General features: G+C 40.6%; 2 protein-coding genes and 44 non-coding genes across 46 annotated transcripts in view; 1 reads left to right on the top strand and 45 right to left on the bottom strand.

Moving 5' to 3' along the window:
- The first annotated feature begins 167 nt into the window (after nt 1–167).
- On the top strand, nt 168–5567 carry LOC144842917 (uncharacterized). Its single transcript, XM_078699556.1, has 3 exons — nt 168–543; nt 2054–2139; nt 3286–5567. The coding sequence occupies exons 1-3, from the start codon at nt 468–470 to the stop codon at nt 3559–3561; spliced, it is 438 nt and encodes a 145-aa protein (XP_078555682.1). The 5' UTR covers nt 168–467; the 3' UTR covers nt 3562–5567.
- Nucleotides 5568–6148: 581 nt separating this feature from the next.
- Nucleotides 6149–26458, bottom strand: part of LOC144844514 (glutamate receptor ionotropic, NMDA 1-like) — a 54787-nt gene continuing 34477 nt past the window's right edge. Inside the window, exons 10-16 of the mRNA XM_078701456.1 lie at nt 10920–11151; nt 10516–10664; nt 10018–10175; nt 9604–9875; nt 8758–8903; nt 8345–8429; nt 6149–7501 (exon numbers count right to left, since the gene is read on the bottom strand). Of these exons, the coding sequence (XP_078557582.1) occupies nt 7395–7501; nt 8345–8429; nt 8758–8903; nt 9604–9875; nt 10018–10175; nt 10516–10664; nt 10920–11151 (1149 nt within the window). The 3' untranslated portion in view covers nt 6149–7394. The remainder of the gene's footprint in view (nt 7502–8344; nt 8430–8757; nt 8904–9603; nt 9876–10017; nt 10176–10515; nt 10665–10919; nt 11152–26458) is intronic.
- Trnag-ucc (transfer RNA glycine (anticodon UCC)) lies at nt 12232–12303 on the bottom strand. Its single transcript has one exon. It is a non-coding gene; the product is annotated as a tRNA-Gly (tRNA).
- Trnae-uuc (transfer RNA glutamic acid (anticodon UUC)) lies at nt 12371–12442 on the bottom strand. The gene has a single exon. It is a non-coding gene; the product is annotated as a tRNA-Glu (tRNA).
- Trnae-uuc (transfer RNA glutamic acid (anticodon UUC)) lies at nt 12918–12989 on the bottom strand. The gene has a single exon. It is a non-coding gene; the product is annotated as a tRNA-Glu (tRNA).
- Nucleotides 13268–13339, bottom strand: Trnag-ucc (transfer RNA glycine (anticodon UCC)). The gene has a single exon. It is a non-coding gene; the product is annotated as a tRNA-Gly (tRNA).
- Nucleotides 13541–13612, bottom strand: Trnae-uuc (transfer RNA glutamic acid (anticodon UUC)). The gene has a single exon. It is a non-coding gene; the product is annotated as a tRNA-Glu (tRNA).
- On the bottom strand, nt 13818–13889 carry Trnar-ucu (transfer RNA arginine (anticodon UCU)). The gene has a single exon. It is a non-coding gene; the product is annotated as a tRNA-Arg (tRNA).
- Nucleotides 14091–14162, bottom strand: Trnae-uuc (transfer RNA glutamic acid (anticodon UUC)). Its single transcript has one exon. It is a non-coding gene; the product is annotated as a tRNA-Glu (tRNA).
- On the bottom strand, nt 14368–14439 carry Trnar-ucu (transfer RNA arginine (anticodon UCU)). The gene has a single exon. It is a non-coding gene; the product is annotated as a tRNA-Arg (tRNA).
- On the bottom strand, nt 15054–15125 carry Trnag-ucc (transfer RNA glycine (anticodon UCC)). The gene has a single exon. It is a non-coding gene; the product is annotated as a tRNA-Gly (tRNA).
- On the bottom strand, nt 15326–15397 carry Trnar-ucu (transfer RNA arginine (anticodon UCU)). The gene has a single exon. It is a non-coding gene; the product is annotated as a tRNA-Arg (tRNA).
- Nucleotides 15599–15670, bottom strand: Trnag-ucc (transfer RNA glycine (anticodon UCC)). Its single transcript has one exon. It is a non-coding gene; the product is annotated as a tRNA-Gly (tRNA).
- On the bottom strand, nt 15736–15807 carry Trnag-ucc (transfer RNA glycine (anticodon UCC)). The gene has a single exon. It is a non-coding gene; the product is annotated as a tRNA-Gly (tRNA).
- On the bottom strand, nt 16148–16219 carry Trnag-ucc (transfer RNA glycine (anticodon UCC)). The gene has a single exon. It is a non-coding gene; the product is annotated as a tRNA-Gly (tRNA).
- On the bottom strand, nt 16422–16493 carry Trnag-ucc (transfer RNA glycine (anticodon UCC)). Its single transcript has one exon. It is a non-coding gene; the product is annotated as a tRNA-Gly (tRNA).
- Nucleotides 16696–16767, bottom strand: Trnag-ccc (transfer RNA glycine (anticodon CCC)). The gene has a single exon. It is a non-coding gene; the product is annotated as a tRNA-Gly (tRNA).
- Nucleotides 16832–16903, bottom strand: Trnag-ucc (transfer RNA glycine (anticodon UCC)). The gene has a single exon. It is a non-coding gene; the product is annotated as a tRNA-Gly (tRNA).
- Trnag-ucc (transfer RNA glycine (anticodon UCC)) lies at nt 16969–17040 on the bottom strand. The gene has a single exon. It is a non-coding gene; the product is annotated as a tRNA-Gly (tRNA).
- On the bottom strand, nt 17106–17177 carry Trnag-ucc (transfer RNA glycine (anticodon UCC)). Its single transcript has one exon. It is a non-coding gene; the product is annotated as a tRNA-Gly (tRNA).
- Trnag-ucc (transfer RNA glycine (anticodon UCC)) lies at nt 17517–17588 on the bottom strand. Its single transcript has one exon. It is a non-coding gene; the product is annotated as a tRNA-Gly (tRNA).
- Trnag-ucc (transfer RNA glycine (anticodon UCC)) lies at nt 18475–18546 on the bottom strand. Its single transcript has one exon. It is a non-coding gene; the product is annotated as a tRNA-Gly (tRNA).
- On the bottom strand, nt 19022–19093 carry Trnag-ucc (transfer RNA glycine (anticodon UCC)). The gene has a single exon. It is a non-coding gene; the product is annotated as a tRNA-Gly (tRNA).
- Nucleotides 19296–19367, bottom strand: Trnag-ucc (transfer RNA glycine (anticodon UCC)). The gene has a single exon. It is a non-coding gene; the product is annotated as a tRNA-Gly (tRNA).
- Trnag-ccc (transfer RNA glycine (anticodon CCC)) lies at nt 19570–19641 on the bottom strand. Its single transcript has one exon. It is a non-coding gene; the product is annotated as a tRNA-Gly (tRNA).
- Trnag-ucc (transfer RNA glycine (anticodon UCC)) lies at nt 19706–19777 on the bottom strand. Its single transcript has one exon. It is a non-coding gene; the product is annotated as a tRNA-Gly (tRNA).
- On the bottom strand, nt 19980–20051 carry Trnag-ucc (transfer RNA glycine (anticodon UCC)). Its single transcript has one exon. It is a non-coding gene; the product is annotated as a tRNA-Gly (tRNA).
- Nucleotides 20117–20188, bottom strand: Trnag-ucc (transfer RNA glycine (anticodon UCC)). Its single transcript has one exon. It is a non-coding gene; the product is annotated as a tRNA-Gly (tRNA).
- On the bottom strand, nt 20391–20462 carry Trnag-ucc (transfer RNA glycine (anticodon UCC)). Its single transcript has one exon. It is a non-coding gene; the product is annotated as a tRNA-Gly (tRNA).
- Trnag-ucc (transfer RNA glycine (anticodon UCC)) lies at nt 20528–20599 on the bottom strand. Its single transcript has one exon. It is a non-coding gene; the product is annotated as a tRNA-Gly (tRNA).
- Trnag-ucc (transfer RNA glycine (anticodon UCC)) lies at nt 20802–20873 on the bottom strand. Its single transcript has one exon. It is a non-coding gene; the product is annotated as a tRNA-Gly (tRNA).
- Trnag-ucc (transfer RNA glycine (anticodon UCC)) lies at nt 21349–21420 on the bottom strand. Its single transcript has one exon. It is a non-coding gene; the product is annotated as a tRNA-Gly (tRNA).
- Trnag-ucc (transfer RNA glycine (anticodon UCC)) lies at nt 21898–21969 on the bottom strand. Its single transcript has one exon. It is a non-coding gene; the product is annotated as a tRNA-Gly (tRNA).
- Trnar-ucu (transfer RNA arginine (anticodon UCU)) lies at nt 22307–22378 on the bottom strand. Its single transcript has one exon. It is a non-coding gene; the product is annotated as a tRNA-Arg (tRNA).
- On the bottom strand, nt 22717–22788 carry Trnag-ucc (transfer RNA glycine (anticodon UCC)). The gene has a single exon. It is a non-coding gene; the product is annotated as a tRNA-Gly (tRNA).
- On the bottom strand, nt 23128–23199 carry Trnag-ucc (transfer RNA glycine (anticodon UCC)). Its single transcript has one exon. It is a non-coding gene; the product is annotated as a tRNA-Gly (tRNA).
- Trnag-ucc (transfer RNA glycine (anticodon UCC)) lies at nt 23675–23746 on the bottom strand. The gene has a single exon. It is a non-coding gene; the product is annotated as a tRNA-Gly (tRNA).
- Trnag-ucc (transfer RNA glycine (anticodon UCC)) lies at nt 23949–24020 on the bottom strand. Its single transcript has one exon. It is a non-coding gene; the product is annotated as a tRNA-Gly (tRNA).
- Nucleotides 24223–24294, bottom strand: Trnag-ccc (transfer RNA glycine (anticodon CCC)). The gene has a single exon. It is a non-coding gene; the product is annotated as a tRNA-Gly (tRNA).
- On the bottom strand, nt 24359–24430 carry Trnag-ucc (transfer RNA glycine (anticodon UCC)). Its single transcript has one exon. It is a non-coding gene; the product is annotated as a tRNA-Gly (tRNA).
- Trnag-ucc (transfer RNA glycine (anticodon UCC)) lies at nt 24633–24704 on the bottom strand. The gene has a single exon. It is a non-coding gene; the product is annotated as a tRNA-Gly (tRNA).
- On the bottom strand, nt 24770–24841 carry Trnag-ucc (transfer RNA glycine (anticodon UCC)). The gene has a single exon. It is a non-coding gene; the product is annotated as a tRNA-Gly (tRNA).
- Nucleotides 25044–25115, bottom strand: Trnag-ucc (transfer RNA glycine (anticodon UCC)). The gene has a single exon. It is a non-coding gene; the product is annotated as a tRNA-Gly (tRNA).
- On the bottom strand, nt 25181–25252 carry Trnag-ucc (transfer RNA glycine (anticodon UCC)). Its single transcript has one exon. It is a non-coding gene; the product is annotated as a tRNA-Gly (tRNA).
- On the bottom strand, nt 25455–25526 carry Trnag-ucc (transfer RNA glycine (anticodon UCC)). Its single transcript has one exon. It is a non-coding gene; the product is annotated as a tRNA-Gly (tRNA).
- On the bottom strand, nt 26002–26073 carry Trnag-ucc (transfer RNA glycine (anticodon UCC)). The gene has a single exon. It is a non-coding gene; the product is annotated as a tRNA-Gly (tRNA).

The raw sequence follows: 26458 nt of genomic DNA on the forward strand, positions 1-26458 counted from the left end.
ATGCATGTTACCATATACACCAAAAAGTTCTTACACTACAAGCAAATTCCTCCCTTCTGTCAAATAGATATCATAACATTGAAATATAAAAATTGCTCAAATGCTTAAAAGTGCCGTAAAAAAATTAAGATTAATTGAAAAAAATACAATTCGATTAGATAAAAAAAAGCCCTCAACAGAATTTCGCCAACTGACGCTTGGGTTGTAATAGTAACGGCAGTTGACGCGAACGACAATGGGAAACATATTTTACATGAAATGCAGAAGTACGTGGCTGGCTGGCACAACCTCGAGGATAGACTGCTGTTATAATTACAACTACGAGCTGCTGTTGGTGACACAAAATGTAGTCCTCTCCACAGTGTAAACTTTGACACGATATGGATATTACTTCCGCATGTGTGAGACGGTGACTAATGAATATTGCATAATAATTCGCTCTTCCATACCATAAACAACAACGCAAAATGTCGAAAACAACGGCTCTGTTAACATTGTACTTAGAAGAAAATAGCACACTTTCACGCAATATAATTAGTGAGAGTAAGTAAAAAAGAATGTTTATATTTTATACTAGCTAGGCCTACTAACGACCGTAGTTGATTACTATTTAATTTAGTACTTACTTTCTTTTCCACAATTCCAGGCTACCTAGCCTAGTATGGCTAAAATATAAGTAGGCCTTCCCTGCCCTAGACTACTACTACTAGCTAGCCTACTACTACACTAGGCTTAGGCCTAGTTAGTTAGCTAGTCGGTCAATAGACAGTACACTGCTTTTCTATTTTATTTCTGACTACCAATGAATATGTTTCTTTATATACCGTACATCTTCTAGTAACCCTGGGTTATTATTCTTTGATTGTTTTTTTAGGGTGGGTTACTATTAGAGGGGGGTTACTATCTATTAGTAATACTAGTATTAGACTGAGTAGTAGTAGGTTACTAATACTATTACTAATTGTAAATTAGGCACCTGAAAATAGTAACCCACCCCAACTTTTTTGGTCAGCAATTCTCATAGCAAAATACTAAAACATTTCGAATAAACAAATTTGTTTGAACTCTTAACTTTATTTTATAAACTCAAAAACACTCAATCCTCCCCCCACTCCCGAGATCAACATGCATTATCTCCTTATTTTCAAAATACAACTGTCATTAAACGACCAGTCTTCATAATGTCATTTTGTCAATAGTTTTTGTGACTCCAATGGGTTACTATTAGAGTAGTGGGTTATTATTATAGATTGACTTATAAGGGGGGCTACTATTAGAGTGTGGGCTACTATTAGAGTAGTGGGTTATTATTATAGATTGACTTATAAGGGGGGCTACTATTAGAGTGTGGGCTACTATTAGAGTGTGGGCTACTATTAGAGTGTGGGCTACTATTAGAGTGTGGGTTACTATTAGAGTGTGGGTTACTATTAGAGTGTGGGTTACTATTAGAGTGTGGGTTACTATTAGAGTGTGGGTTACTATTAGAGTGTGGGTTACTATTAGAGTGTGGGTTACTATTAGAGTGTGGGTTACTATTAGAGTGTGGGTTACTATTAGAGTGTGGGTTACTATTAGAGTGTGGGTTACTATTAGAGTGTGGGTTACTATTAGAGTGTGGGTTACTATTAGAGTGTGGGCTACTATTAGAGTGTGGGCTACTATTAGAGTGTGGGCTACTATTAGAGTGTGGGCTACTATTAGAGTGTGGGCTACTATTAGAGTGTGGGCTACTATTAGAGTGTGGGCTACTATTAGAGTGTGGGCTACTATTAGAGTGTGGGCTACTATTAGAGTGTGGGCTACTATTAGAGTGTGGGCTACTATTAGAGTGTGGGCTACTATTAGAGTGTGGGCTACTATTAGAGTGTGGGCTACTATTAGAGTGTGGGCTACTATTAGAGTGTGGGCTACTATTAGAGTGTGGGTTACTATTAGAAGATTTACGGTATGTACAGTAACAGTATTCCATTCTTTAAGTGGAGGGATCTCCAAATGGTTTGGATGTGAATTGAAATATTTTTAATGACCACCACAATAATTTTTTTTTAAGTTGTGCCTAAACAACAGTTTGACCTTGATATTGAAGTAGATGGTCCTGACGATGAAGAAAGACCAACTTTATCAGATACCAAAGAAGTAAGTGTAGACGTTTATTCTACTGACTGTATGACAAGCAGTGCAGTGTAACAACCCAGGGGCCCCACAGCTTACCAGGGTGCCTAAAGCTATACACTATCAAATTCGTTTGACAAAAAAAGTGTGATCTGCCCAAATATGGTAGTGATATTCCCAAATATCGTAGTGATATGACATCATTATTTCCATATATTGGCACATCACATTTGTTTGTCACATAAAGTTTGAGCAGTTTAAGCAGCGCCCAGAGGAAAGCATTGGATGGCCACAAAAATGATGGTTCCCAGGCCATGTGGTATTACACAAAATGAATAGTGTGTTGCCTTACTGTCCTATTCAACATGTAAAAATATTTCCCACATTTACCCTGTAACATTCATTACAAGATCAGCCCATCAAATACCAAAATGCTGTGGCATTTTAATTTTACAATTTGTCATGCATGAGTGACAATATATTTTATTTTGTGTAGGTCCTAATGAAGAAATCAGTATAAAGTATTGTTGAAAAAATAAAATAGATGTAAATTGTAGGCCTACTTGGCATACAAACTGCTGATTAATGTGCTTGTGTTTCCAGGTATTTTCTTCATTCTCTGATCAATCCATTCATTATTGCCTTTTTTGTTATTGTCAGGAGGAGGGCAGTCGACCCCCCTAAAGATTGGAATTAAATAAAATAAATAATTTCAATTTTTTCCTTAACCATAATTACATAACAGTATATACTTTAAGCACCACGCTGCAGACTGTTTTCCTAAATGTTCGCATTGAAAAACGCAACCTAAACAAAAATTTGAGAGTGCCATTTCCAGCCAACTAGAAGTGCCATTTATCATGAGTTTTATGTGCCAGAGTACCATTTCAGGGCATCTAGGGGTTTTCTTTAACTAAATTCTCTTTGCCACATGTCCCACCATGGCTTAAATACTCAATGTGTCATTTTTAAAAATCCAGGGTCCGCTCCGGATTGTATTAAGATCAGAGTGAATATTATCAATATTATTATATGTTTTTATGACAGCTTTTTCCCATACTCTGTGGTTGCCCTGTTCCATTTCAACCACATCTTTCACAACTTGTTATTTAATTGTTATACTTTGCATGCATTGTAATGAAAATAAATATTAATATTTTTGTTTTTAAGATGGCTAGAAAAATGAGAAGAATAGCAGATACGTTTAATTCAGAATGGGAGCAACCAAGCAAGCGTATAGTGGCAGACATGGCAGAATCTCCAAAGAAGCTGAAGTCTTTAATCAACTCTTTCTTCCAACAAAATAAACTTATGTCAGAAGATGATAAAAAAACAGCATTTGTACTTAAATGTGTCGTTGATATCACAGACAAAATCAAAGATTCAACATATCTTAGAGATATTATTACAGATGCCAATGAGTTAATAGATGGTTATTCTTTATAATACAATGATTCATGTGCAATATTATTTCCTCATCAAGTTTGAAGTTACTACAGAACAGTTGTTAAATTATTTAATTAAAATTTTAATTAAATCCAACACCAAAAACATTTGGTGTTATTCATACCTTTCAATACTAATTATTGTACCTATAGAAGTTTCAGTAGAATAGAGAGAATGTGATAAGATAATAACATACATTATGTAAAAAAATAAATTTGGCTAAAATGTAAAAATGATTTGGCCACGAACTTCATTTCCCAGTTCCATTAGGTAAAAATGTAGATTTTGAGGTACGAAAAGTTGGCAAACCGCAAATTATTCATGGTATATTGTTCCAATAGTAGCCTTCTCGGATAGGCTATAAATATGGTCCATTGTAATTCCTAATCATGTGCACTTTAAACTAGTACTAGTACTTCCAACAAGAGAAAATAAATAGTACATAGTAGATATGTTCAATACATTATAGTATAAGTATCAATCAGGAATCAAGTGAGAGAGGGAGCTTTTTAGGGGGTGTGGGTAAAGCGTTGCATTATTGCCTACCCTCCCCCACTCTTTATACTCAGATAATATAATACGATTTTGATCCTCTTCAAAATAATGTTGTTATGTATTTATACATAGTGTTTTCTGTCTTGATCCACAACCCAAGTAATGATGATTTATTAATTCTTCTGTAGTTGTAAAATAACATTCCAATTTTGACATCAACATGTTTTTCTTGACTACTGAAATTATTCCAAACTACATAATCTCTTTCAAAATAAGAGTCATTAAAATTAAATTATAATTAATAATTAAAATGATATACACTGCATTCCATGCATTCTGAGTGATTCATAATAATTGGTACAGATATTGTACAAGAACAGTGAATTATTCATACAGATGTTTAAAACAGTTTAATGATCACAGAATAATTTATTGTATTCCATCGTATATGATTTAAACAATATATTTGATTCAAGTAGGACCTATAAACAAATACCTTTCATTAACGAAGGATAGTAAGTTTTTCATTGAGTTCCCAATTCATTTGTCAGTAATTTATTGTTCATAATCACTTATCACATAGACTTTGTACAGATCAGGAGAAGTTTATAATATGCAAATAATATAATCAGGACAATTGTACAATAGTATTTAATATTTAATCAGGGACAGTATTGAAATTCATATTTTTGAATTGACTTATTAGCGATGTAAATATGCTTTTTTTTACAATGTAACCGAACACGTTTTTCAGCAAGGCGAATGTACAGTATTATATGTTGTTGTCAACAATAGCCCAGATATGCTTGGTAGTTTATCTATGGAGGGAAAATATAATTTATTTTTCTTCCATGATTTATCGAATACAGTATTCATATAAATATTTTTTAAAATATATAGGCCTATATGTACTCATTAAAAACAACTTTCCGGCTTTTGATATAGTATATATCTTTATCCCGTTTGTCCTGTACCCCCTCCCCTGTCTCAAAGACAGACCCGAAACAAGATCATGTATCATTCTAGATCCTGCCTTCTTCCATTTAAATATTTCAAAGCAATGGTTATCTATATTGAGTATCTTCTTTTTGTGGCTTGTATTCCATCTGTACAATTATCTGAATAAATGGTATATTGATTGATTGTTTGATTGATTGTTACCAGAGGTTTATCGCATGTGTTGCATAATATTACATTGTAATTAGGGCCTATAGTAGCAACACAATAAATAATTTATTTTAAAAGATACAATATTGCTTTAACTGTTAAAAAGTGTTTTGTAGGTTAATTTTACAGAATGTCCTTCAGCTGGACTCGTGCAAATGGCGAGTATAAAAAGTACATTACTTTTATGATTTGTATTTAAGGTCTCTTTTTAATTGTAAACAGGACTATCAATAGAATTGTTGTAAGATCCTGTATAAATAATATGTTTAATATAAGTTTTTAAATAAGAATTTGCCTATGTTTTTGTTTTTGTGAAATTAAACAATTTCAGTTGATGATTGAAAGTCTGTCTTTTTGTGATTCTGTTAATGTTCAGTTTTCAATTTATTTAATGAGTTGAGTTAAATTTTAACATTTCATAATTTGACCAACATAGAATTAACTGCTAATAACATTTTAATGACGTCAGAGCCACGTAATGAAAATCTAAGATTGATTATACATTCAAATCAAACATAAAGTTTCAAACATATTCCATATCAAGTATCAATTCCATGTGGAATAAAAATGCCGTACATGGTCAATTTAATATCCTATTTTGAATCTATTATAGCTCCTCAGAATGCAATCTGATTGATTTTAAAGATATTTGAGTTGTAGACATAACTTCTTGAAAACTTTTGCCTATTCGATGCTATGACGTCATCATGGCCTATGGCCACCTACATTTTTAAAATATGATTTTTTTCTATTTTGTCATGTATAATCACATGGTGCGTATCTTCCTTATATCCGCCCTTCCAAAGTTTATGTTCTTGCCAATTATCTTTCGGATTTTGGAATCATTTATAGTTAAATGTTTATATAATATTGTTGTTATTTATTTATACATATAAGAATGAACTATTATTATTTGGTATTTATATGATGACATATGCTTTCATTTCATTTGGACAATAGTTTTCATCTTTGGTTTACTGATCTTTGTTTAGAATAATAAATTAGCTCAGTTTTAGTTTTTTTTATGAGATTATTACGAAAGTTGTTTTAGATCCGGGTTATAACACTCGGGGAGAAAGTTATGAGGAATACCAAATTGATACACACATTATGGTACATGTTTGACTAAATACTCGAACATTTATTGAAGAATGATACAAATGATCACCATTATTATCTACGACCAAGTATACAGACTTGATCATTTTATATACATCATGCATAGATCCATTGAGAGGCGCTTCCTTCCCAGGTATCCAACTAATCGTTTTCATCTTAATTAACAGCACATTTATTATTTATGTAATTATACAATTATTTTGATCGTTTCTATATATAGATATAGTTATATACAGTTTATCGTTACCACTAGTGCATATATTTAAATAAAATGTTCTGATTAAATGCAATTAATTTGATCTAAAAGTAATACCAAAGTGTTGTTTATTATTTAAATCATATAGAAGTGTATTTAATGTACCTCCTCAATGTCAGCCGGCCTAAACACAAATGTTCATAAAAATAAGAGATAATAATAATATGATTTATTTCTTTGTGGTATAATTAAATCGTATAAATACGATAATTAGGTAGGACTAACTAGGTGTGTAAATTGGTGTCTTAAGTTTAAACTTTGTACTTAACGATATATTGTCCCCCTGAAAAATTGAATATGCCATTTTGATGTTCCATAATAGTTATTCACCTTGACCAAAAATTGGATCGAAAAAAAACTAAATTATTTACCTGAAAAATTGTAATTTAAAGCAAAAAGGTGTAAAATTGGCTGCCAGGCCAATGAGTTTTTGGTTGAATTTAACTGTTTTTTGGGGGGAAATACATCTTTATGAATGACACATAATATCTTAGGCCTACATTTTAGCAATAGCATAATAGATCCATAATTTTTTTTTTTAACTGATTATCAATCATAAAAAAACAGAAGAATTTCAAAATGATCTTCCAGTTATGCCAAGGAACATCTTGCTTCGTAAAGACATTCACAGCTATTCAATTCAGAGCAGCTTCTCCTTAAACGTATTTACCGAAAGCCAAATATTCCTGGTTGAGATTGTCTATGAAAAGGTTTACTTTAAAAAAGAACACAATTGTACAGAATGCAGAACACTACATTTCAGCAGAATCAGCGGCCATTTTTAGCGGTCAAGATTTCATACGGGTGTATCGGTAGACGTGTGGTTGCTAGTGCTGTTTGGTTTCGAGTTGTAATCAAACTTATCCGTCCGTCCCGCTATTCGACCATTTACTGAGTCCATTTCTAGACAAAGAAAAAGACATTCAACTTTTACTATAGAAGAATTATTATAATCAGAAAACATCTGCAGTTGCAGGAATGGCAGTACTAATAATTGTTGGTATGATGGGATGCTGGCGATAAACTCAGAGAGAGATAAAATTGTAATTCTAAAAACATAAATAAAATATAAATGTATAAATTTCATAACTCAAAAATATAATACTGGTCAGAGATCAAAACTTTTTCTCAGCTATACTTCAAGACTACTGTCTCCAATGGAATATTGTGCATTTTATCTATTATTGAGAATCAAAGTTTGGCTTGCAGAAAACATTGACATAACGCTTTTGAAAAGGAGGAGGTAAACTGTCAATAACCGGCGTGGGCTAGACTTGATATCGTACGAGAATCCGGTAAAACGTCATTTTAATATTATTATGCTTGGTTACAACTAAAGCCTGTTTTCCTGTCGACGTTATTCGATGCTATCGTTAACAATAATCGGCAATCTTCTACGTAAACATTGAAATGTTAACGATTTACAGGAAAAGGTACTCGCTATCGTTATTATTTCAACTTGATCGTTTTCAAACGATCGTCGTTGAACTGTTAACGATCAACGACGATAGCGTCGAATAACGTCGACAGGAAAACTGGCTTAAAGACGCAAAACAAGGACGTAACGCAACGTAAGTAAGATTTGAACAATCACAAGCGATGGATTATTCGAACTGTCGCTCATTGCTCAACTCGCTTGCGTTGACTGCAGTAGCGCACGCACGCGACTTAAAAGCGTGCTAGAGCCGGCACAGTCTGCAGATGTTTTATTTTGCCAGAAATATAACTAAACATTATTTAATTTACCCTTTTCAAGTAATGCAAGTTCTTCCTCTTCTGAACACGACTCGTTCTGTGTCTCTTTCTGTCCTTTGTCGTCTGTTTGTCGCTTCTACAAAAATAATTATAACAGTGTTTAAAATCGTGTTTGACCCGGGGTTTGACCTTACTAATTAGGTACCAATGTGTACGCCTTGGTGGAGACAGGTAAACGTAAGTACAGTGTAACGCCTACGCAATGTGCCACATGCATTTTGAACAGAAGAAAACACTAAACACTGTTCATCAACCGAATATAAGTTCAACGTTAGAATTATGTTTTATGGATTCAACTCTAAAAATGTAATTCACATACCAGCAGCATCACAGTCTTTAACCAAAGATGGTTGTTGAATCGTGTATCAAAAAAAATATTACTTTTAAATAGTAAAGTAACTCACCTTCAATTGTGCCTTCCATTTAAGGGTAACCTGGCCGGCAAGATCTTTTTGCTGTTTCTTTCGGTCGTGGTATTCTTTGTATTGCCGTTCTATAACAATCATAAATAAGCCGCCAAATACCGCAAAACCAATCAGTAAAAATGTTCCTGTGTTCATGTAGAAAATGAGATTAATATTATTATTATTAATTTACAGAATGCGGTGTTCATTAGAAAATAAACACTAAATGTTCTGTTTTTGTCAATTGATTTCCCAAGTAGGCTCAATGTATTTTCTGATTTGGTGAAAATTGCTTAAACGGTGAAGGTCCGCACTACCTCCGTGATTTGCTGGTCAGGCATGCGCCAGCTCGGAATCTTAGGTCTAGTAGTCTGCAACAGCTTATTGTGCCTAGGTCCAGGCATTCATGGGGTGATAGGTCATTTGCTGTTGCAGCACCTCGTCTCTGGAACGCATCTACTGATGTGTTCAAGAGTGCGCTTAAGACACATCTGCTGTCGGCTGCCTTTGGAAATTTGTACGGTTATTGTTTAGCTAGATACCCACATTACTGAGAACACCTGTGAGTAATGTACTGGCAGGTGTGTGCACCTTAAATTGCCGGTAAACGGAAGCAGTGATGTGGGTTCGATTGGTCTGCTTTAATATTCCGGGTTTTTTTTTTTGCAAAACTTGTTGTTGTTTTTAGTTTCAAGGTTAGTATTTTTCATGGTTTTACAAGCGCCTTAAGCACTTTGTGGATATGTGCGCTTTATAAATCTTATTATCTTATCTTATCTTAGGCCTGTAAGATGACGGTTTAAAAAATTAGGCCTAGTATTGGTTAAATGTCTTTGGCGTACCAACCTCCCATATTTTCAAGATTCAGCGTTGCGGGCTGATTGTCCACCACTGGGCAATTTCGATAACTAATCCATTGTGAATCAAGTTGTTCCATCACACCTCCTTCTTGCAAATGTAAAATTGCCAAAGATACTTCTTGCGTCCACAGACTACCTTTTGGTAAGCCTATGCCAAACCCTGATTTACCGAATAACTCTCCTACTGTAACAAGGTTACAGTCTCTAGACGTCTGGTAGTCTAGCATGGCTGAATCCCATATAAATGCATCTAGTTCACTATATATATAAAGAAAGAGATCATCAATGCAATCAGTGAGGGTTGCACATTACGTATTTTACTGGAGCAGATCTCACATGTCAAAGATTATAGTATTATGGAAGAAGAGAAGAAATTAGTTTGCCTAACTATCCATCTTACCCACTTCTTACAGCCTCGACTGCTTCATCTGCATTCACATAATTGAAATTCGTCATAAAAGTATACATCGTGGAGAGTTCGACCTGACGTCGAAAATACGCATCCACTGAGCTCCCTTTGACTGTGGCAAACTTGAAAGTGTTGGACGGATTACGCATCTGTGAATAATTGTGAGCAATGGATCATTACATTATTTAGACTACGTCATTAAACAGTATTCTTAAAACCTTATATCAACTGATTAGTACCATAGTTCAAATACGGGTTGATTCCCACTCGGGCGCAACGCGAAGACGAAAGCAACGTAAGCGAGTTGACAAAATGACAAGTTCGGGTAATATATATATATTCTATCGCTTGTAATTTGTCAAATTACTTAGGCCTACATTGCGCTTAAGTGGGAGTCAAGCATTAGAGGAACGATATCGGATAGATTATTGAGAATGTTAATTGTTTCCTAGTAGAAATATGCATAACAACATCGTACTTTCTACTTACCCGTGCGTCATTTATTCCCGATATCTTTCCCTCCGGCTTTTCTAGTACGAGAAAGGCTGCCAGATTAGCCGTATACGATGCAAGCATGATCATGGAAAAGAATGCCCAGACCATTCCCACTACGCGTGCGCTCAGACTACGTGGTGTTCCTAAATAAATAGTAATGATATGTACTGTGATGTAACAAATAAAATTATTGTATTTATTATACCGTTTACAGTGTGTGCGATTTTGTTCACGTTTAAACGATCACAATGGTCGAAGAAGGAAAGGCGAAAGTTGATATACTAGAAATAGGTATATAGGTCATAATATCACCAGTTACATTTGTAATATTTTAGCGTATATTTCTCCTGAATGAAAACGATAAAATTCTTGTAGAATGAGCAAAATAAAAAACTTACCTTCACCAATCCCGCTATTAAAGAGCACACCCCAAGAAAACCAAAGGGCTCTTGAGAGATTCAATGCGTCTTGCTCTTGTCCAGATCTACCAGTGTGCATACGGCTAAAGGGGCTAAGCCGATCCAAAATGAAAAGAAAGAAGGCAACTACATGTATAGCTAGGAACACCAGTATCCATAATTCCGTTTCAAATGGTCGCAGAAATGATACAAGTGTGTTTGTGGGAACATCCTATAAATACAAATGTTGCTAAGTGTGGCAAACAAATAAGGATACAATGTATATGACAAACTATGTTAACTAACGCACGTATTACGTATGGATCAAATCGACTATAAAACTTTTAAATGTTTGCGTCGGCCGGGAATCGAACCCGGGACAATTGCTTGGAAGGCAACTATGTTAACCACTACACAACCGACGCACGGATTACAATGGAGTTATGCTGTGTTTCTACGGATCAAATCGACTAATAAACCTTTGAAATGCTTGCATCGGCCGGGAATCGAACCCGGGACAATTGCTTGGAAGGCAACTATGTTAACCACTACACCACCGACGCACGCATTACAACCGAGTTATGTTGTGTTTCTACGGATAAAATCGACAATTAAACTTTGAAATGCTTGCGTCGGCCGGGAATCGAACCCGGGACAATTGCTTGGACGGAAACGATGTTAACCACTACACCACCGACGCACGCATTACAATGGAGTTATGTTGTGTTTCTACGGATCAAATCGACAATAAAACTTTGAAATGCTTGCGTCGGCCGGGAATCGAACCCGGGACAATTGCTTGGACGGAAACGATGTTAACCACTACACCACCGACGCACGCATTACAATGGAGTTATGTTGTGTTTCTACGGATCAAATCGACAATAAAACTTTGAAATGCTTGCGTCGGCCGGGAATCGAACCCGGGACAATTGCTTGGAAGACAACTATGTTAATCACTACACCACCGACGCACGGATCAAAATGGAGTTATGTTGTGTTTCCATGGATCAAATCGACAAAAACCTTTGAAATGTTTGCGTCGGCCGGGAATCGAACCCGGGACAATTGCTTGGAAGGCAATTATGTTAACCACTACACCACCGACGCACGCATTACAACCGAGTTATGTTGTGTTTCTACGGATAAAATCAACAATAAAACTTTGAAATGCTTGCGTCGGCCGGGAATCGAACCCGGGAATATTGCTTGGAAGGAAACGATGTTAACCACTACACCACCGACGCACGCATTAAAACCGAGTTATGTTGTGTTTCTACGGACCAAATCGACAAAAAAACTTTGAAATGCTTGCGTCGGCCGGGATTCGAACCCGGGACAATTGCTTGGAAGGCAACTATGTTAACCACTACACCACCGACGCACGGATTACAATGGAGTTATGTTGGGTTTTTCTACGGATCAAATCGACAATAAAACTTTGAAATGCTTGCGTCGGCCGGGAATCGAACCCGGGACAATTGCTTGAAAAGCAACTATGTTAACCACTACACCACCGACGCACGGATTACAATGGAGTTATGTTGTGTTTCTACGGATCAAATCGACAATAAAACTTTGAAATACTTGCGTCGGCCGGGAATCGAACCTGGGACAATTGCTTGGAAGGCAACTATGCTAACCACTACACCACCGACGCACGCATTACAATGGAGTTATGTTGTGTTTCCATGGATCAAATCGACAATAAAACTATAACATGTTTGCGTCGGCCGGGAATTGAACCCGGGACAATTGCTTGGAAGGCAACTACGTTAACCACTACACCACCGACGCACGGATTACAATGGAGTTATGTTGTGTTTCTACGGATCAAATCGACAATAAAACTTTGAAATGCTTGCGTCTGCCGGGAATCGAACCCGGAACAATTGCTTGGAAGGCAACTATATTAACCACTACACCACCGACGCACGGATCACAATGGAGTTATGTTGTGTTTCCATGGATCAAATCGACAAAAACCTTTGAAATGTTTGCGTCGGCCGGGAATCGAACCCGGGACAATTGCTTGAAAGGCAACTATGTTAACCACTACACAACCGACGCACGTATTACAATGGAGTTATGTTGTGTTTCCATGGATCAAATCGACAAAAACCTTTGAAATGTTTCCGTCGGCCAGGAATCGAACTCGGGACAATTGCTTGGAAGGCAACTATATTAATCGACAAAAACCTTTGAAATGTTTGCGTCAGCCGGGAATCGAACCAGGGACAATTGCTTGGAAGGCAACTATGTTAACCACTACACCACCGACGCACGCATTACAATGGAGTTATGTTGTGTTTCCATGGATCAAATCGACAATAAAACTATAACATGTTTGCGTCGGCCGGGAATCGAACCCGGGACAATTGCTTGGAAGGCAACTATGTTAACCACTACACCACCGACGCACGGATTACAATGGAGTTATGTGGTGTTTCTACGGATCAAATCGACAATAAAACTTTGAAATGCCTGCGTCGGCCGGGAATCGAACCCGGGACAATTGCTTGGAAGGCAACTATATTAACCACTACACCACCGACGCACGGATCACAATGGAGTTATGTTGTGTTTCCATGGATCAAATCGACAAAAACCTTTGAACTGTTTGCGTCGGCCGGGAATCGAACCCGGGACAATTGCTTGAAAGGCAACTATGTTAACCACTACACCACCGACGCACGCATTACAACCAACCGAGTTATGTTGTGTTTCTACGGATCAAATCGACTAATAAACCTTTTAAATGTTTGCGTCGGCCGGGAATCGAACCCGGGACAATTGCTTGGAAGGCAACTATGTTAACCACTACACCATCGACGCACGGATTACAATGGAGTTATTGTGTTTCTACGGATCAAATAGACAATAAAACTTTGAAATGCTTGCGTCGGCCAGGAATCGAACCCGGGACAATTGCTTAGAAGACAACTATGTTAACCACTACACCACCGACGCACGTATTACAATGGAGTTATGTTGTGTTTCCATGGATCAAATCGACAATAAAACTATAACATGTTTGCGTCGGCCGGGAATCGAACCCGGGACACTTTCTTGGAAGGCAACTATGTTAACCACTACACCACCGACGCACGCTTTACAATGGAGTTATGTTGTGTTTCCATGGATCAAATCGACAAAAACCTTTGAACTGTTTGCGTCGGCCGGGAATCGAACCCGGGACAATTGCTTGAAAGGCAACTATGTTAACCACTACACCACCGACGCACGCATTACAACCAACCGAGTTATGTTGTGTTTCTACGGATCAAATCGACTAATAAACCTTTTAAATGTTTGCGTCGGCCGGGAATCGAACCCGGGACAATTGCTTGGAAGGCAACTATGTTAACCACTACACCATCGACGCACGGATTACAATGGAGTTATTGTGTTTCTACGGATCAAATAGACAATAAAACTTTGAAATGCTTGCGTCGGCCAGGAATCGAACCCGGGACAATTGCTTAGAAGACAACTATGTTAACCACTACACCACCGACGCACGTATTACAATGGAGTTATGTTGTGTTTCCATGGATCAAATCGACAATAAAACTATAACATGTTTGCGTCGGCCGGGAATCGAACCCGGGACAATTTCTTGGAAGGCAACTATGTTAACCACTACACCACCGACGCACGCTTTACAATGGAGTTATGTTGTGTTTCCATGGATCAAATCGACAAAAAAACTTTGAAATGCTTCCGTCGGCCGGGAATCGAACCCGGGACAATTCCTTGGAAGGCAACTATGTTAACCACTACACCACCGACGTACGGATTACAATGGAGTTATGTTGTGTTTCTTACGGATCAAATCGACAATACAACTTTGAAATGCTTGCGTCGGCCGGGAATCGAACCCGGGACAATTGTTTGGAAGGCAACTATGGTAACCACTACACCACCGACGCACGCATTACAATGGAGTTATGTTGTGTTTCCATGGATCAAATCGACAATAAAACTATAATATGTTTGCGTCGGCCGGGAATCGAACCAGGGACAATTGCTTGGAAGGCAACTATGTTAACCACTACACCACCGACGCACGGATTACAATGGAGTTATGTTGTGTTTCTACGAATCAAATCGACAATAAAACTTTGAAATGCTTGCGTCGGCCGGGAATCGAACCCGGGACAATTGCTTGGAAGGCAACTATGTTAACCACTACACCACCGACGCACGGATTACAATGGAGTTATGTTGTGTTTCTACGGATCAAATCGACAATAAAACTTTGAAATGCTTGCGTCGGCCGGGAATCGAACACGGGACAATTGCTTGGAAGGCAACTATGTTAACCCCTACACCATCGACGCACGGATTACAATGGAGTTATTGTGTTTCTACGGATCAAATCGACAATAAAACTTTGAAATGCTTGCGTCGGCCAGGAATCGAACCCGGGACAATTGCTTAGAAGGCAACTATGTTAACCACTACACCACCGACGCACGGATTACAATGGAGTTATGTTGTGTTTCCATGGATCAAATCGACAAAAACCTTTGAAATGTTTGCTTCGGCCGAGAATCGAACCCGGGACAATTGCTTGGAAGGCAACTATGTTAACCACTACACCACCGACGCACGCATTACAATGGAGTTATGTTGTGTTTCTACGGATCAAATCGACAATAAAACTTTGAAATGCTTGCGTCGGCCGGGAATCGAACCCGGGACAATTGCTTGGAAGGCAACTATGTTAACCACTACACCACCGACGCACGCATTACAACCGAGTTATGTTGTGTTTCTACGGATCAAATCGACAAAAAAACTTTGAAATGCTTGCGTCGGCCGGGAATCGAACCCGGGACAATTGCTTGGAAGGCAACTATGTTAACCACTACACCACCGACGCACGGATTACAATGGAGTTATGTTGTGTTTCTACGGATCAAATCGACAATAAAACTTTGAAATGCTTGCGTCGGCCGGGAATCGAACCCGGGACAATTGCTTGGAAGGCAACTATGTTAACCACTACACCATCGACGCACGGATTACAATGGAGTTATGCTGTGTTTCCATGGATCAAATCGACTAATAAACCTTTGAAATGTTTGTGTCGGCCGGGAATCGAACCCGGGATAATTGCTTGGAAGGCAACTATGTTAACCACTACACCACCGACGCACGCATTACAACCGAGTTATGTTGTGTTTCTACGGATCAAATCGACAAAAAAACTTTGAAATGCTTGCGTCGGCCGGGAATCGAACCCGGGACAATTGCTTGGAAGGCAACTATGTTAACCACTACACCACCGACGCACGCTTTACAATGGAGTTATGTTGTGTTTCTATGGATCAAATCGACAAAAAAACTTTGAGATGCTTGCGTCGGCCGGGAATCGAACTCGGGACAATTGCTTGGAAGGCAACTATGTTAACCACTACACCACCGACGCACGGATTACAATGGCATTATGTTGTGTTTCCATGGATCAAATCGACAATAAAACTATAACATGTTTGCGTCGGCCGGGAATCGAACCCGGGACAATTGCTTGGAAGGCAACTATGCTAACCACTACACCACCGACGCACGCATTACAATGGAGTTATGTTGTGTTTCCATGGATCAAATCGACAATAAAACTATAACATGTTTCCGTCGGCCGGGAATTGAACCCGGGACAATTGCTTGGAAGGCAACTACGTTAACCACTACACCACCGACGCACGGATTACAATAGAGTTATGTTGTGTTTCTACGGATCAAATCGACAATAAAACTTTGAAATGCTTGCGTCGGCCGGGAATCGAACCCGGGACAATTGCTTGGGAGGCAACTATATTAACCTCTACACCACCGACGCACGGATCACAATGGAGTTATGTTGTGTTTCCATGGATCAAATCGACAAAAACCTTTGAACTGTTTGCGTCGGCCGGGAATCGAACCCGGGACAATTGCTTGGAAGGCAACTATGTTAACCACTACACCACCGACGCACGCTTTACAATGGAGTTATGTTGTGTTTCCATGGATCAAATCGACAAAAAAACTTTGAAATGCTTGCGTCGGCCGGGAATCGAACCCGGGACAATTGCTTGGAAGGCAACTATGTTAACCACTACACCACCGACGCACGCATTACAATGGAGTTATGTTGTGTTTCCATGTATCAAATCGACAATAAAACTATAACATGTTTGCGTCGGCCGGGAATCGAACCCGGGACAATTGCTTGGAAGGCAACTATGTTAACCACTACACCACCGACGCACGGATTACAATGGAGTTATGTTGTGTTTCCATGTATCAAATCGACAATAAAACTATAACATGTTTGCGTCGGCCGGGAATCGAACCCGGGACAATTGCTTGGAAGGCAACTATGTTAACCACTACACCACTGACGCACGCATTACAATGGAGTTATGTTGTGTTTCCATGGATCAAATCGACAATAAAACTATAACATGTTTGCGTCGGCCGGGAATCGAACCAGGGACAATTGCTTGGAAGGCAACTATGTTAACCACTACACCACCGATGCACGGATTACAATGGAGTTATGTTGTGTTTCTACGGATCAAATCGACAATAAAACTATAACATGTTTGCGTCGGCCGGGAATCGAACCCGGGACAATTGCTTGGAAGGCAACTATGTTAACCACTACACCACCGACGCACGCATTACAACCGAGTTACGTGGTGTTTCTACGGATCAAATCGACAAAAAAACTTTGAAATGCTTCCGTCGGCCGGGAATCGAACCCGGGACAATTGCTTGGAAGGCAACTATGTTAACCACTACACCACCGACGCACGCTTTACAATGGAGGTATGTTGTGTTTCTATGGATCAAATCGACAATAAAACTCTGAAATGCTTGCGTCGGCCGGGAATCGAACCCGGGACAATTGCTTGGAAGGCAACTATGTTAACCACTACACCATCGACGCACGGATTACAATGGCATTATGTTGTGTTTCCATGGATCAAATCGACAATAAAACTATAACATGTTTGCGTCGGCCGGGAATCGAACCCGGGACAATTTCTTGGAAGGCAACTATGTTAACCACTACACCACCGACGCACGCTTTACAATGGAGTTATGTTGTGTTTCCATGGATCAAATCGACAAAAAACTTTGAAATGCTTCCGTCGGCCGGGAATCGAACCCGGGACAATTGCTTGGAAGGCAACTATGTTAACCACTACACCACCGACGTACGGATTACAATGGAGTTATGTTGTGTTTCTACGGATCAAATCGACAATAAAACTTTGAAATGCTTGCGTCGGCCGGGAATCGAACCCGGGACAATTGTTTGGAAGGCAACTATGGTAACCACTACACCACCGACGCACGCATTACAATGGAGTTATGTTGTGTTTCCATGGATCAAATCGACAATAAAACTATAACATGTTTGCTTCGGCCGGGAATCGAACCAGGGACAATTGCTTGGAAGGCAACTATGTTAACCACTACACCACCGACGCACGGATTACAATGGAGTTATGTTGTGTTTCTACGGATCAAATCGACAATAAAACTTTGAAATGCTTGCGTCGGCCGGGAATCGAACCCGGGACAATTGCTTGGAAGGCAACTATGTTAACCACTACACCACCGACGCACGCATTACAATGGAGTTATGTTGTGTTTCTACGGATCAAATCGACAATAAAACTTTGAAATGCTTGCGTCGGCCGGGAATCGAACACGGGACAACTGCTTGGAAGGCAACTATGTTAACCCCTACACCATCGACGCACGGATTACAATGGAGTTATTGTGTTTCTACGGATCAAATCGACAAAAAAACTTTGAAATGCTTGCGTCGGCCGGGAATCGAACCCGGGACAATTGCTTGGAAGGCAACTATGTTAACCACTACACCATCGACGCACGGATTACAATGGAGTTATGCTGTGTTTCCATGGATCAAATCGACTAATAAACCTTTGAAATGTTTGTGTCGGCCGGGAATCGAACCCGGGATAATTGCTTGGAAGGCAACTATGTTAACCACTACACCACCGACGCACGCATTACAACCGAGTTATGTTGTGTTTCTACGGATCAAATCGACAAAAAAACTTTGAAATGCTTGCGTCGGCCGGGAATCGAACCCGGGACAATTGCTTGGAAGGCAACTATGTTAACCACTACACCACCGACGCACGCTTTACAATGGAGTTATGTTGTGTTTCTATGGATCAAATCGACAAAAAAACTTTGAGATGCTTGCGTCGGCCGGGAATCGAACTCGGGACAATTGCTTGGAAGGCAACTATGTTAACCACTACACCACCGACGCACGGATTACAATGGCATTATGTTGTGTTTCCATGGATCAAATCGACAATAAAACTATAACATGTTTGCGTCGGCCGGGAATCGAACCCGGGACAATTGCTTGGAAGGCAACTATGCTAACCACTACACCACCGACGCACGCATTACAATGGAGTTATGTTGTGTTTCCATGGATCAAATCGACAATAAAACTATAACATGTTTGCGTCGGCCGGGAATTGAACCCGGGACAATTGCTTGGAAGGCAACTACGTTAACCACTACACCACCGACGCACGGATTACAATAGAGTTATGTTGTGTTTCTACGGATCAAATCGACAATAAAACTTTGAAATGCTTGCGTCGGCCGGGAATCGAACCCGGGACAATTGCTTGGGAGGCAACTATATTAACCACTACACCACCGACGCACGGATCACAATGGAGTTATGTTGTGTTTCCATGGATCAAATCGACAAAAACCTTTGAACTGTTTGCGTCGGCCGGGAATCGAACCCGGGACAATTGCTTGGAAGGCAACTATGTTAACCACTACACCACCGACGCACGCTTTACAATGGATTTATGTTGTGTTTCCATGGATCAAATCGACAAAAAAACTTTGAAATGCTTGCGTCGGCCGGGAATCGAACCCGCGACAATTGCTTGGAAGGCAACTATGTTAACCACTACACCACCGACGCACGCATTACAATGGAGTTATGTTGTGTTTCCATGTATCAAATCGACAATAAAACTATAACATGTTTGCGTCGGCCGGGAATCGAACCCGGGACAATTGCTTGGAAGGCAACTATGTTAACCACTACACCACCGACGCACGGATTACAATGGAGTTATGTTGTGTTTCCATGTATCAAATCGACAATAAAACTATAACATGTTTGCGTCGGCCGGGAATCGAACCCGGGACAATTGCTTGGAAGGCAACTATGTTAACCACTACACCACCGACGCACGCATTACAATGGAGTTATGTTGTGTTTCCATGGATCAAATCGACAATAAAACTATAACATGTTTGCGTCGGCCGGGAATCGAACCAGGGACAATTGCTTGGAAGGCAACTATGTTAACCACTACACCACCGATGCACGGATTACAATGGAGTTATGTTGTGTTTCTACAGATCAAATCGACAAAAAAACTATAACATGTTTGCGTCGGCCGGGAATCGAACCCGGGACAATTGCTTGGAAGGCAACTATGTTAACCACTACACCACCGACGCACGCATTACAATGGAGTTATGTTGTGTTTCCATGTATCAAATCGACAATAAAACTATAACATGTTTGCGTCGGCCGGGAATCGAACCCGGGACAATTGCTTGGAAGGCAACTATGTTAACCACTACACCACCGACGCACGCTTTACAATGGAGGTATGTTGTGTTTCTACGGATCAAATCGACAATAAAACTTTGAAATGCTTGCGTCGGCCGGGAATCGAACCAGGGACAATTGCTTGGAAGGAAACTATGTTAACCACTACACCACCGATGCACGGATTACAATGGAGTTATGTTGTGTTTCTACAGATCAAATCGACAATAAAACTATAACATGTTTGCGTCGGCCGGGAATCGAACCCGGGACAATTGCTTGGAAGGCAACTATGTTAACCACTACACCACCGACGCACGTATTACAATGGAGTTATGTTGTGTTTCCATGGATCAAATCGACAAAAAACTTTGAAATGCTTCCGTCGGCCGGGAATCGAACCCGGGACAATTGCTTGGAAGGCAACTATGTTAACCACTACACCACCGACGCACGCTTTACAATGGAGGTATGTTGTGTTTCTACGGATCAAATCGACAATAAAACTTTGAAATGCTTGCGTCGGCCGGGAATCGAACCAGGGACAATTGTTTGGAAGGCAACTACGGTAACCACTACACCACCGACGCACGCATTACAATGGAGTTATGTTGTGTTTCCATGGATCAAATCGACAATAAAACTATAACATGTTTGCGTCGGCCGGGAATCGAACCAGGGACAATTGCTTGGAAGGCAACTATGTTAACCACTACACCACCGACGCACGGATTACAATGGAGTTATGTTGTGTTTCTACGGATCAAATCGACAATAAAACTTTGAAATGCTTGCGTCGGCCGGGAATCGAACCCGGGACAATTGCTTGGAAGGCAACTATGTTAACCACTACACCACCGACGCACGGATTACAATAGAGTTATGTTGTGTTTCTACGGATCAAATCGACAATAAAACTTTTAAATGCTTGCGTCGGCCGGGAATCGAACCCGGGACACTTGCTTGGAAGGCAACTATGTTAACCACTACACCACCGACGCACGTATTACAATGGAATTATGTTGTGTTTCCATGGATCAAATCGACAATAAAACTATAACATGTTTGCGTCGGCCGGGAATCGAATCCGGGACAATTGCTTGGAAGGCAACTATGTTAACCACTACACCATCGACGCACGGATTACAATGGAGTTATGCTGTGTTTCCATGGATCAAATCGACTAATAAACCTTTGAAATGTTTGTGTCGGCCGGGAATCGAACCCGGGATAATTGCTTGGAAGGCAACTATGTTAACCACTACACCACCGACGCACGCATTACAACCGAGTTATGTTGTGTTTCTAAGGATCAAATCGACAAAAAAACTTTGAAATGCTTGCGTCGGCCGGGAATCGAACCCGGGACAATTGCTTGGAAGGCAACTATGTTAACCACTACACCACCGACGCACGCTTTACAATGGAGTTATGTTGTGTTTCCATGGATCAAATCGACAAAAAAACTTTGAAATGCTTCCGTCGGCCGGGAATCGAACCCGGGACAATTGCTTGGAAGGCAACTATGTTAACCACTACACCACCGACGCACGCATTACAATGGAGTTATGTTGTGTTTCCATGGATCAAATCGACAATAAAACTATAACATGTTTGCGTCGGCCGGGAATCGAACCCGGGACAATTGCTTGGAAGGCAACTATGTTAACCCCTACACCATCGACGCACGGATTACAATGGAGTTATTGTGTTTCTACGGATCAAATCGACAATAAAACTTTAAAATGCTTGCGTCGGCCAGGAATCGAACCCGGGACAATTGCTTAGAAGGCAACTATGTTAACCACTACACCACCGACGCACGGATTACAATGGAGTTATGTTGTGTTTCCATGGATCAAATCGACAAAAACCTTTGAAATGTTTGCTTCGGCCGAGAATCGAACCCGGGACAATTGCTTGGAAGGCAACTATGTTAACCACTACACCACCGACGCACGCATTACAACCGAGTTATGTTGTGTTTCTACGGATCAAATCGACAAAAAAACTTTGAAATGCTTGCGTCGGCCGGGAATCGAACCCGGGACAATTGCTTGGAAGGCAACTATGTTAACCACTACACCACCGATGCACGGATTACAATGGAGTTATGTTGTGTTTCTACGGATCAAATCGACAATAAAACTTTTAAATGCTTGCGTCGGCCGGGAATCGAACCCGGGACAATTGCTTGGAAGGCAACTATGTTAACCACTACACCACCGACGCACGCATTACAACCGAGTTATGTTGTGTTTCTACGGATCAAATCGACAAAAAAACTTTGAAATGCTTGCGTCGGCCGGGAATCGAACCCGGGACAATTGTTTGGAAGGCAACTATGGTAACCACTACACCACCGACGCACGCATTACAATGGAGTTATGTTGTGTTTCCATGGATCAAATCGACAATAAAACTATAACATGTTTGCTTCGGCCGGGAATCGAACCAGGGACAATTGCTTGGAAGGCAACTATGTTAACCACTACACCACCGACGCACGGATTACAATGGAGTTATGTTGTGTTTCTACGGATCAAATCGACAATAAAACTTTGAAATGCTTGCGTCGGCCGGGAATCGAACCCGGGACAATTGCTTGGAAGGCAACTATGTTAACCACTACACCACCGACGCACGCATTACAATGGAGTTATGTTGTGTTTCTACGGATCAAATCGACAATAAAACTTTGAAATGCTTGCGTCGGCCGGGAATCGAACACGGGACAACTGCTTGGAAGGCAACTATGTTAACCCCTACACCATCGACGCACGGATTACAATGGAGTTATTGTGTTTCTACGGATCAAATCGACAAAAAAACTTTGAAATGCTTGCGTCGGCCGGGAATCGAACCCGGGACAATTGCTTGGAAGGCAACTATGTTAACCACTACACCATCGACGCACGGATTACAATGGAGTTATGCTGTGTTTCCATGGATCAAATCGACTAATAAACCTTTGAAATGTTTGTGTCGGCCGGGAATCGAACCCGGGATAATTGCTTGGAAGGCAACTATGTTAACCACTACACCACCGACGCACGCATTACAACCGAGTTATGTTGTGTTTCTACGGATCAAATCGACAAAAAAACTTTGAAATGCTTGCGTCGGCCGGGAATCGAACCCGGGACAATTGCTTGGAAGGCAACTATGTTAACCACTACACCACCGACGCACGCTTTACAATGGAGTTATGTTGTGTTTCTATGGATCAAATCGACAAAAAAACTTTGAGATGCTTGCGTCGGCCGGGAATCGAACTCGGGACAATTGCTTGGAAGGCAACTATGTTAACCACTACACCACCGACGCACGGATTACAATGGCATTATGTTGTGTTTCCATGGATCAAATCGACAATAAAACTATAACATGTTTGCGTCGGCCGGGAATCGAACCCGGGACAATTGCTTGGAAGGCAACTATGCTAACCACTACACCACCGACGCACGCATTACAATGGAGTTATGTTGTGTTTCCATGGATCAAATCGACAATAAAACTATAACATGTTTGCGTCGGCCGGGAATTGAACCCGGGACAATTGCTTGGAAGGCAACTACGTTAACCACTACACCACCGACGCACGGATTACAATAGAGTTATGTTGTGTTTCTACGGATCAAATCGACAATAAAACTTTGAAATGCTTGCGTCGGCCGGGAATCGAACCCGGGACAATTGCTTGGGAGGCAACTATATTAACCACTACACCACCGACGCACGGATCACAATGGAGTTATGTTGTGTTTCCATGGATCAAATCGACAAAAACCTTTGAACTGTTTGCGTCGGCCGGGAATCGAACCCGGGACAATTGCTTGGAAGGCAACTATGTTAACCACTACACCACCGACGCACGCTTTACAATGGATTTATGTTGTGTTTCCATGGATCAAATCGACAAAAAAACTTTGAAATGCTTGCGTCGGCCGGGAATCGAACCCGCGACAATTGCTTGGAAGGCAACTATGTTAACCACTACACCACCGACGCACGCATTACAATGGAGTTATGTTGTGTTTCCATGTATCAAATCGACAATAAAACTATAACATGTTTGCGTCGGCCGGGAATCGAACCCGGGACAATTGCTTGGAAGGCAACTATGTTAACCACTACACCACCGACGCACGGATTACAATGGAGTTATGTTGTGTTTCCATGTATCAAATCGACAATAAAACTATAACATGTTTGCGTCGGCCGGGAATCGAACCCGGGACAATTGCTTGGAAGGCAACTATGTTAACCACTACACCACCGACGCACGCATTACAATGGAGTTATGTTGTGTTTCCATGGATCAAATCGACAATAAAACTATAACATGTTTGCGTCGGCCGGGAATCGAACCAGGGACAATTGCTTGGAAGGCAACTATGTTAACCACTACACCACCGATGCACGGATTACAATGGAGTTATGTTGTGTTTCTACAGATCAAATCGACAATAAAACTATAACATGTTTGCGTCGGCCGGGAATCGAACCCGGGACAATTGCTTGGAAGGCAACTATGTTAACCACTACACCACCGACGCACGCATTACAATGGAGTTATGTTGTGTTTCCATGTATCAAATCGACAATAAAACTATAACATGTTTGCGTCGGCCGGGAATCGAACCCGGGACAATTGCTTGGAAGGCAACTATGTTAACCACTACACCACCGACGCACGCTTTACAATGGAGGTATGTTGTGTTTCTACGGATCAAATCGACAATAAAACTTTGAAATGCTTGCGTCGGCCGGGAATCGAACCAGGGACAATTGCTTGGAAGGAAACTATGTTAACCACTACACCACCGATGCACGGATTACAATGGAGTTATGTTGTGTTTCTACAGATCAAATCGACAATAAAACTATAACATGTTTGCGTCGGCCGGGAATCGAACCCGGGACAATTGCTTGGAAGGCAACTATGTTAACCACTACACCACCGACGCACGCATTACAATGGAGTTATGTTGTGTTTCCATGGATCAAATCGACAAAAAACTTTGAAATGCTTCCGTCGGCCGGGAATCGAACCCGGGACAATTGCTTGGAAGGCAACTATGTTAACCACTACACCACCGACGCACGCTTTACAATGGAGGTATGTTGTGTTTCTACGGATCAAATCGACAATAAAACTTTGAAATGCTTGCGTCGGCCGGGAATCGAACCCGGGACAATTGTTTGGAAGGCAACTACGGTAACCACTACACCACCGACGCACGCATTACAATGGAGTTATGTTGTGTTTCCATGGATCAAATCGACAATAAAACTATAACATGTTTGCGTCGGCCGGGAATCGAACCAGGGACAATTGCTTGGAAGGCAACTATGTTAACCACTACACCACCGACGCACGGATTACAATGGAGTTATGTTGTGTTTCTACGGATCAAATCGACAATAAAACTTTGAAATGCTTGCGTCGGCCGGGAATCGAACCCGGGACAATTGCTTGGAAGGCAACTATGTTAACCACTACACCACCGACGCACGGATTACAATGGAGTTATGTTGTGTTTCTACGGATCAAATCGACAATAAAACTTTTAAATGCTTGCGTCGGCCGGGAATCGAACCCGGGACACTTGCTTGGAAGGCAACTATGTTAACCACTACACCACCGACGCACGTATTACAATGGAATTATGTTGTGTTTCCATGGATCAAATCGACAATAAAACTATAACATGTTTGCGTCGGCCGGGAATCGAATCCGGGACAATTGCTTGGAAGGCAACTATGTTAACCACTACACCATCGACGCACGGATTACAATGGAGTTATGCTGTGTTTCCATGGATCAAATCGACTAATAAACCTTTGAAATGTTTGTGTCGGCCGGGAATCGAACCCGGGATAATTGCTTGGAAGGCAA

The sequence above is a fragment of the Antedon bifida genome, chromosome 1 (assembly GCF_963402885.1).
Source record: "Antedon bifida chromosome 1, ecAntBifi1.1, whole genome shotgun sequence".
NCBI classification, from domain to species: Eukaryota; Metazoa; Echinodermata; class Crinoidea; order Comatulida; family Antedonidae; genus Antedon; species Antedon bifida.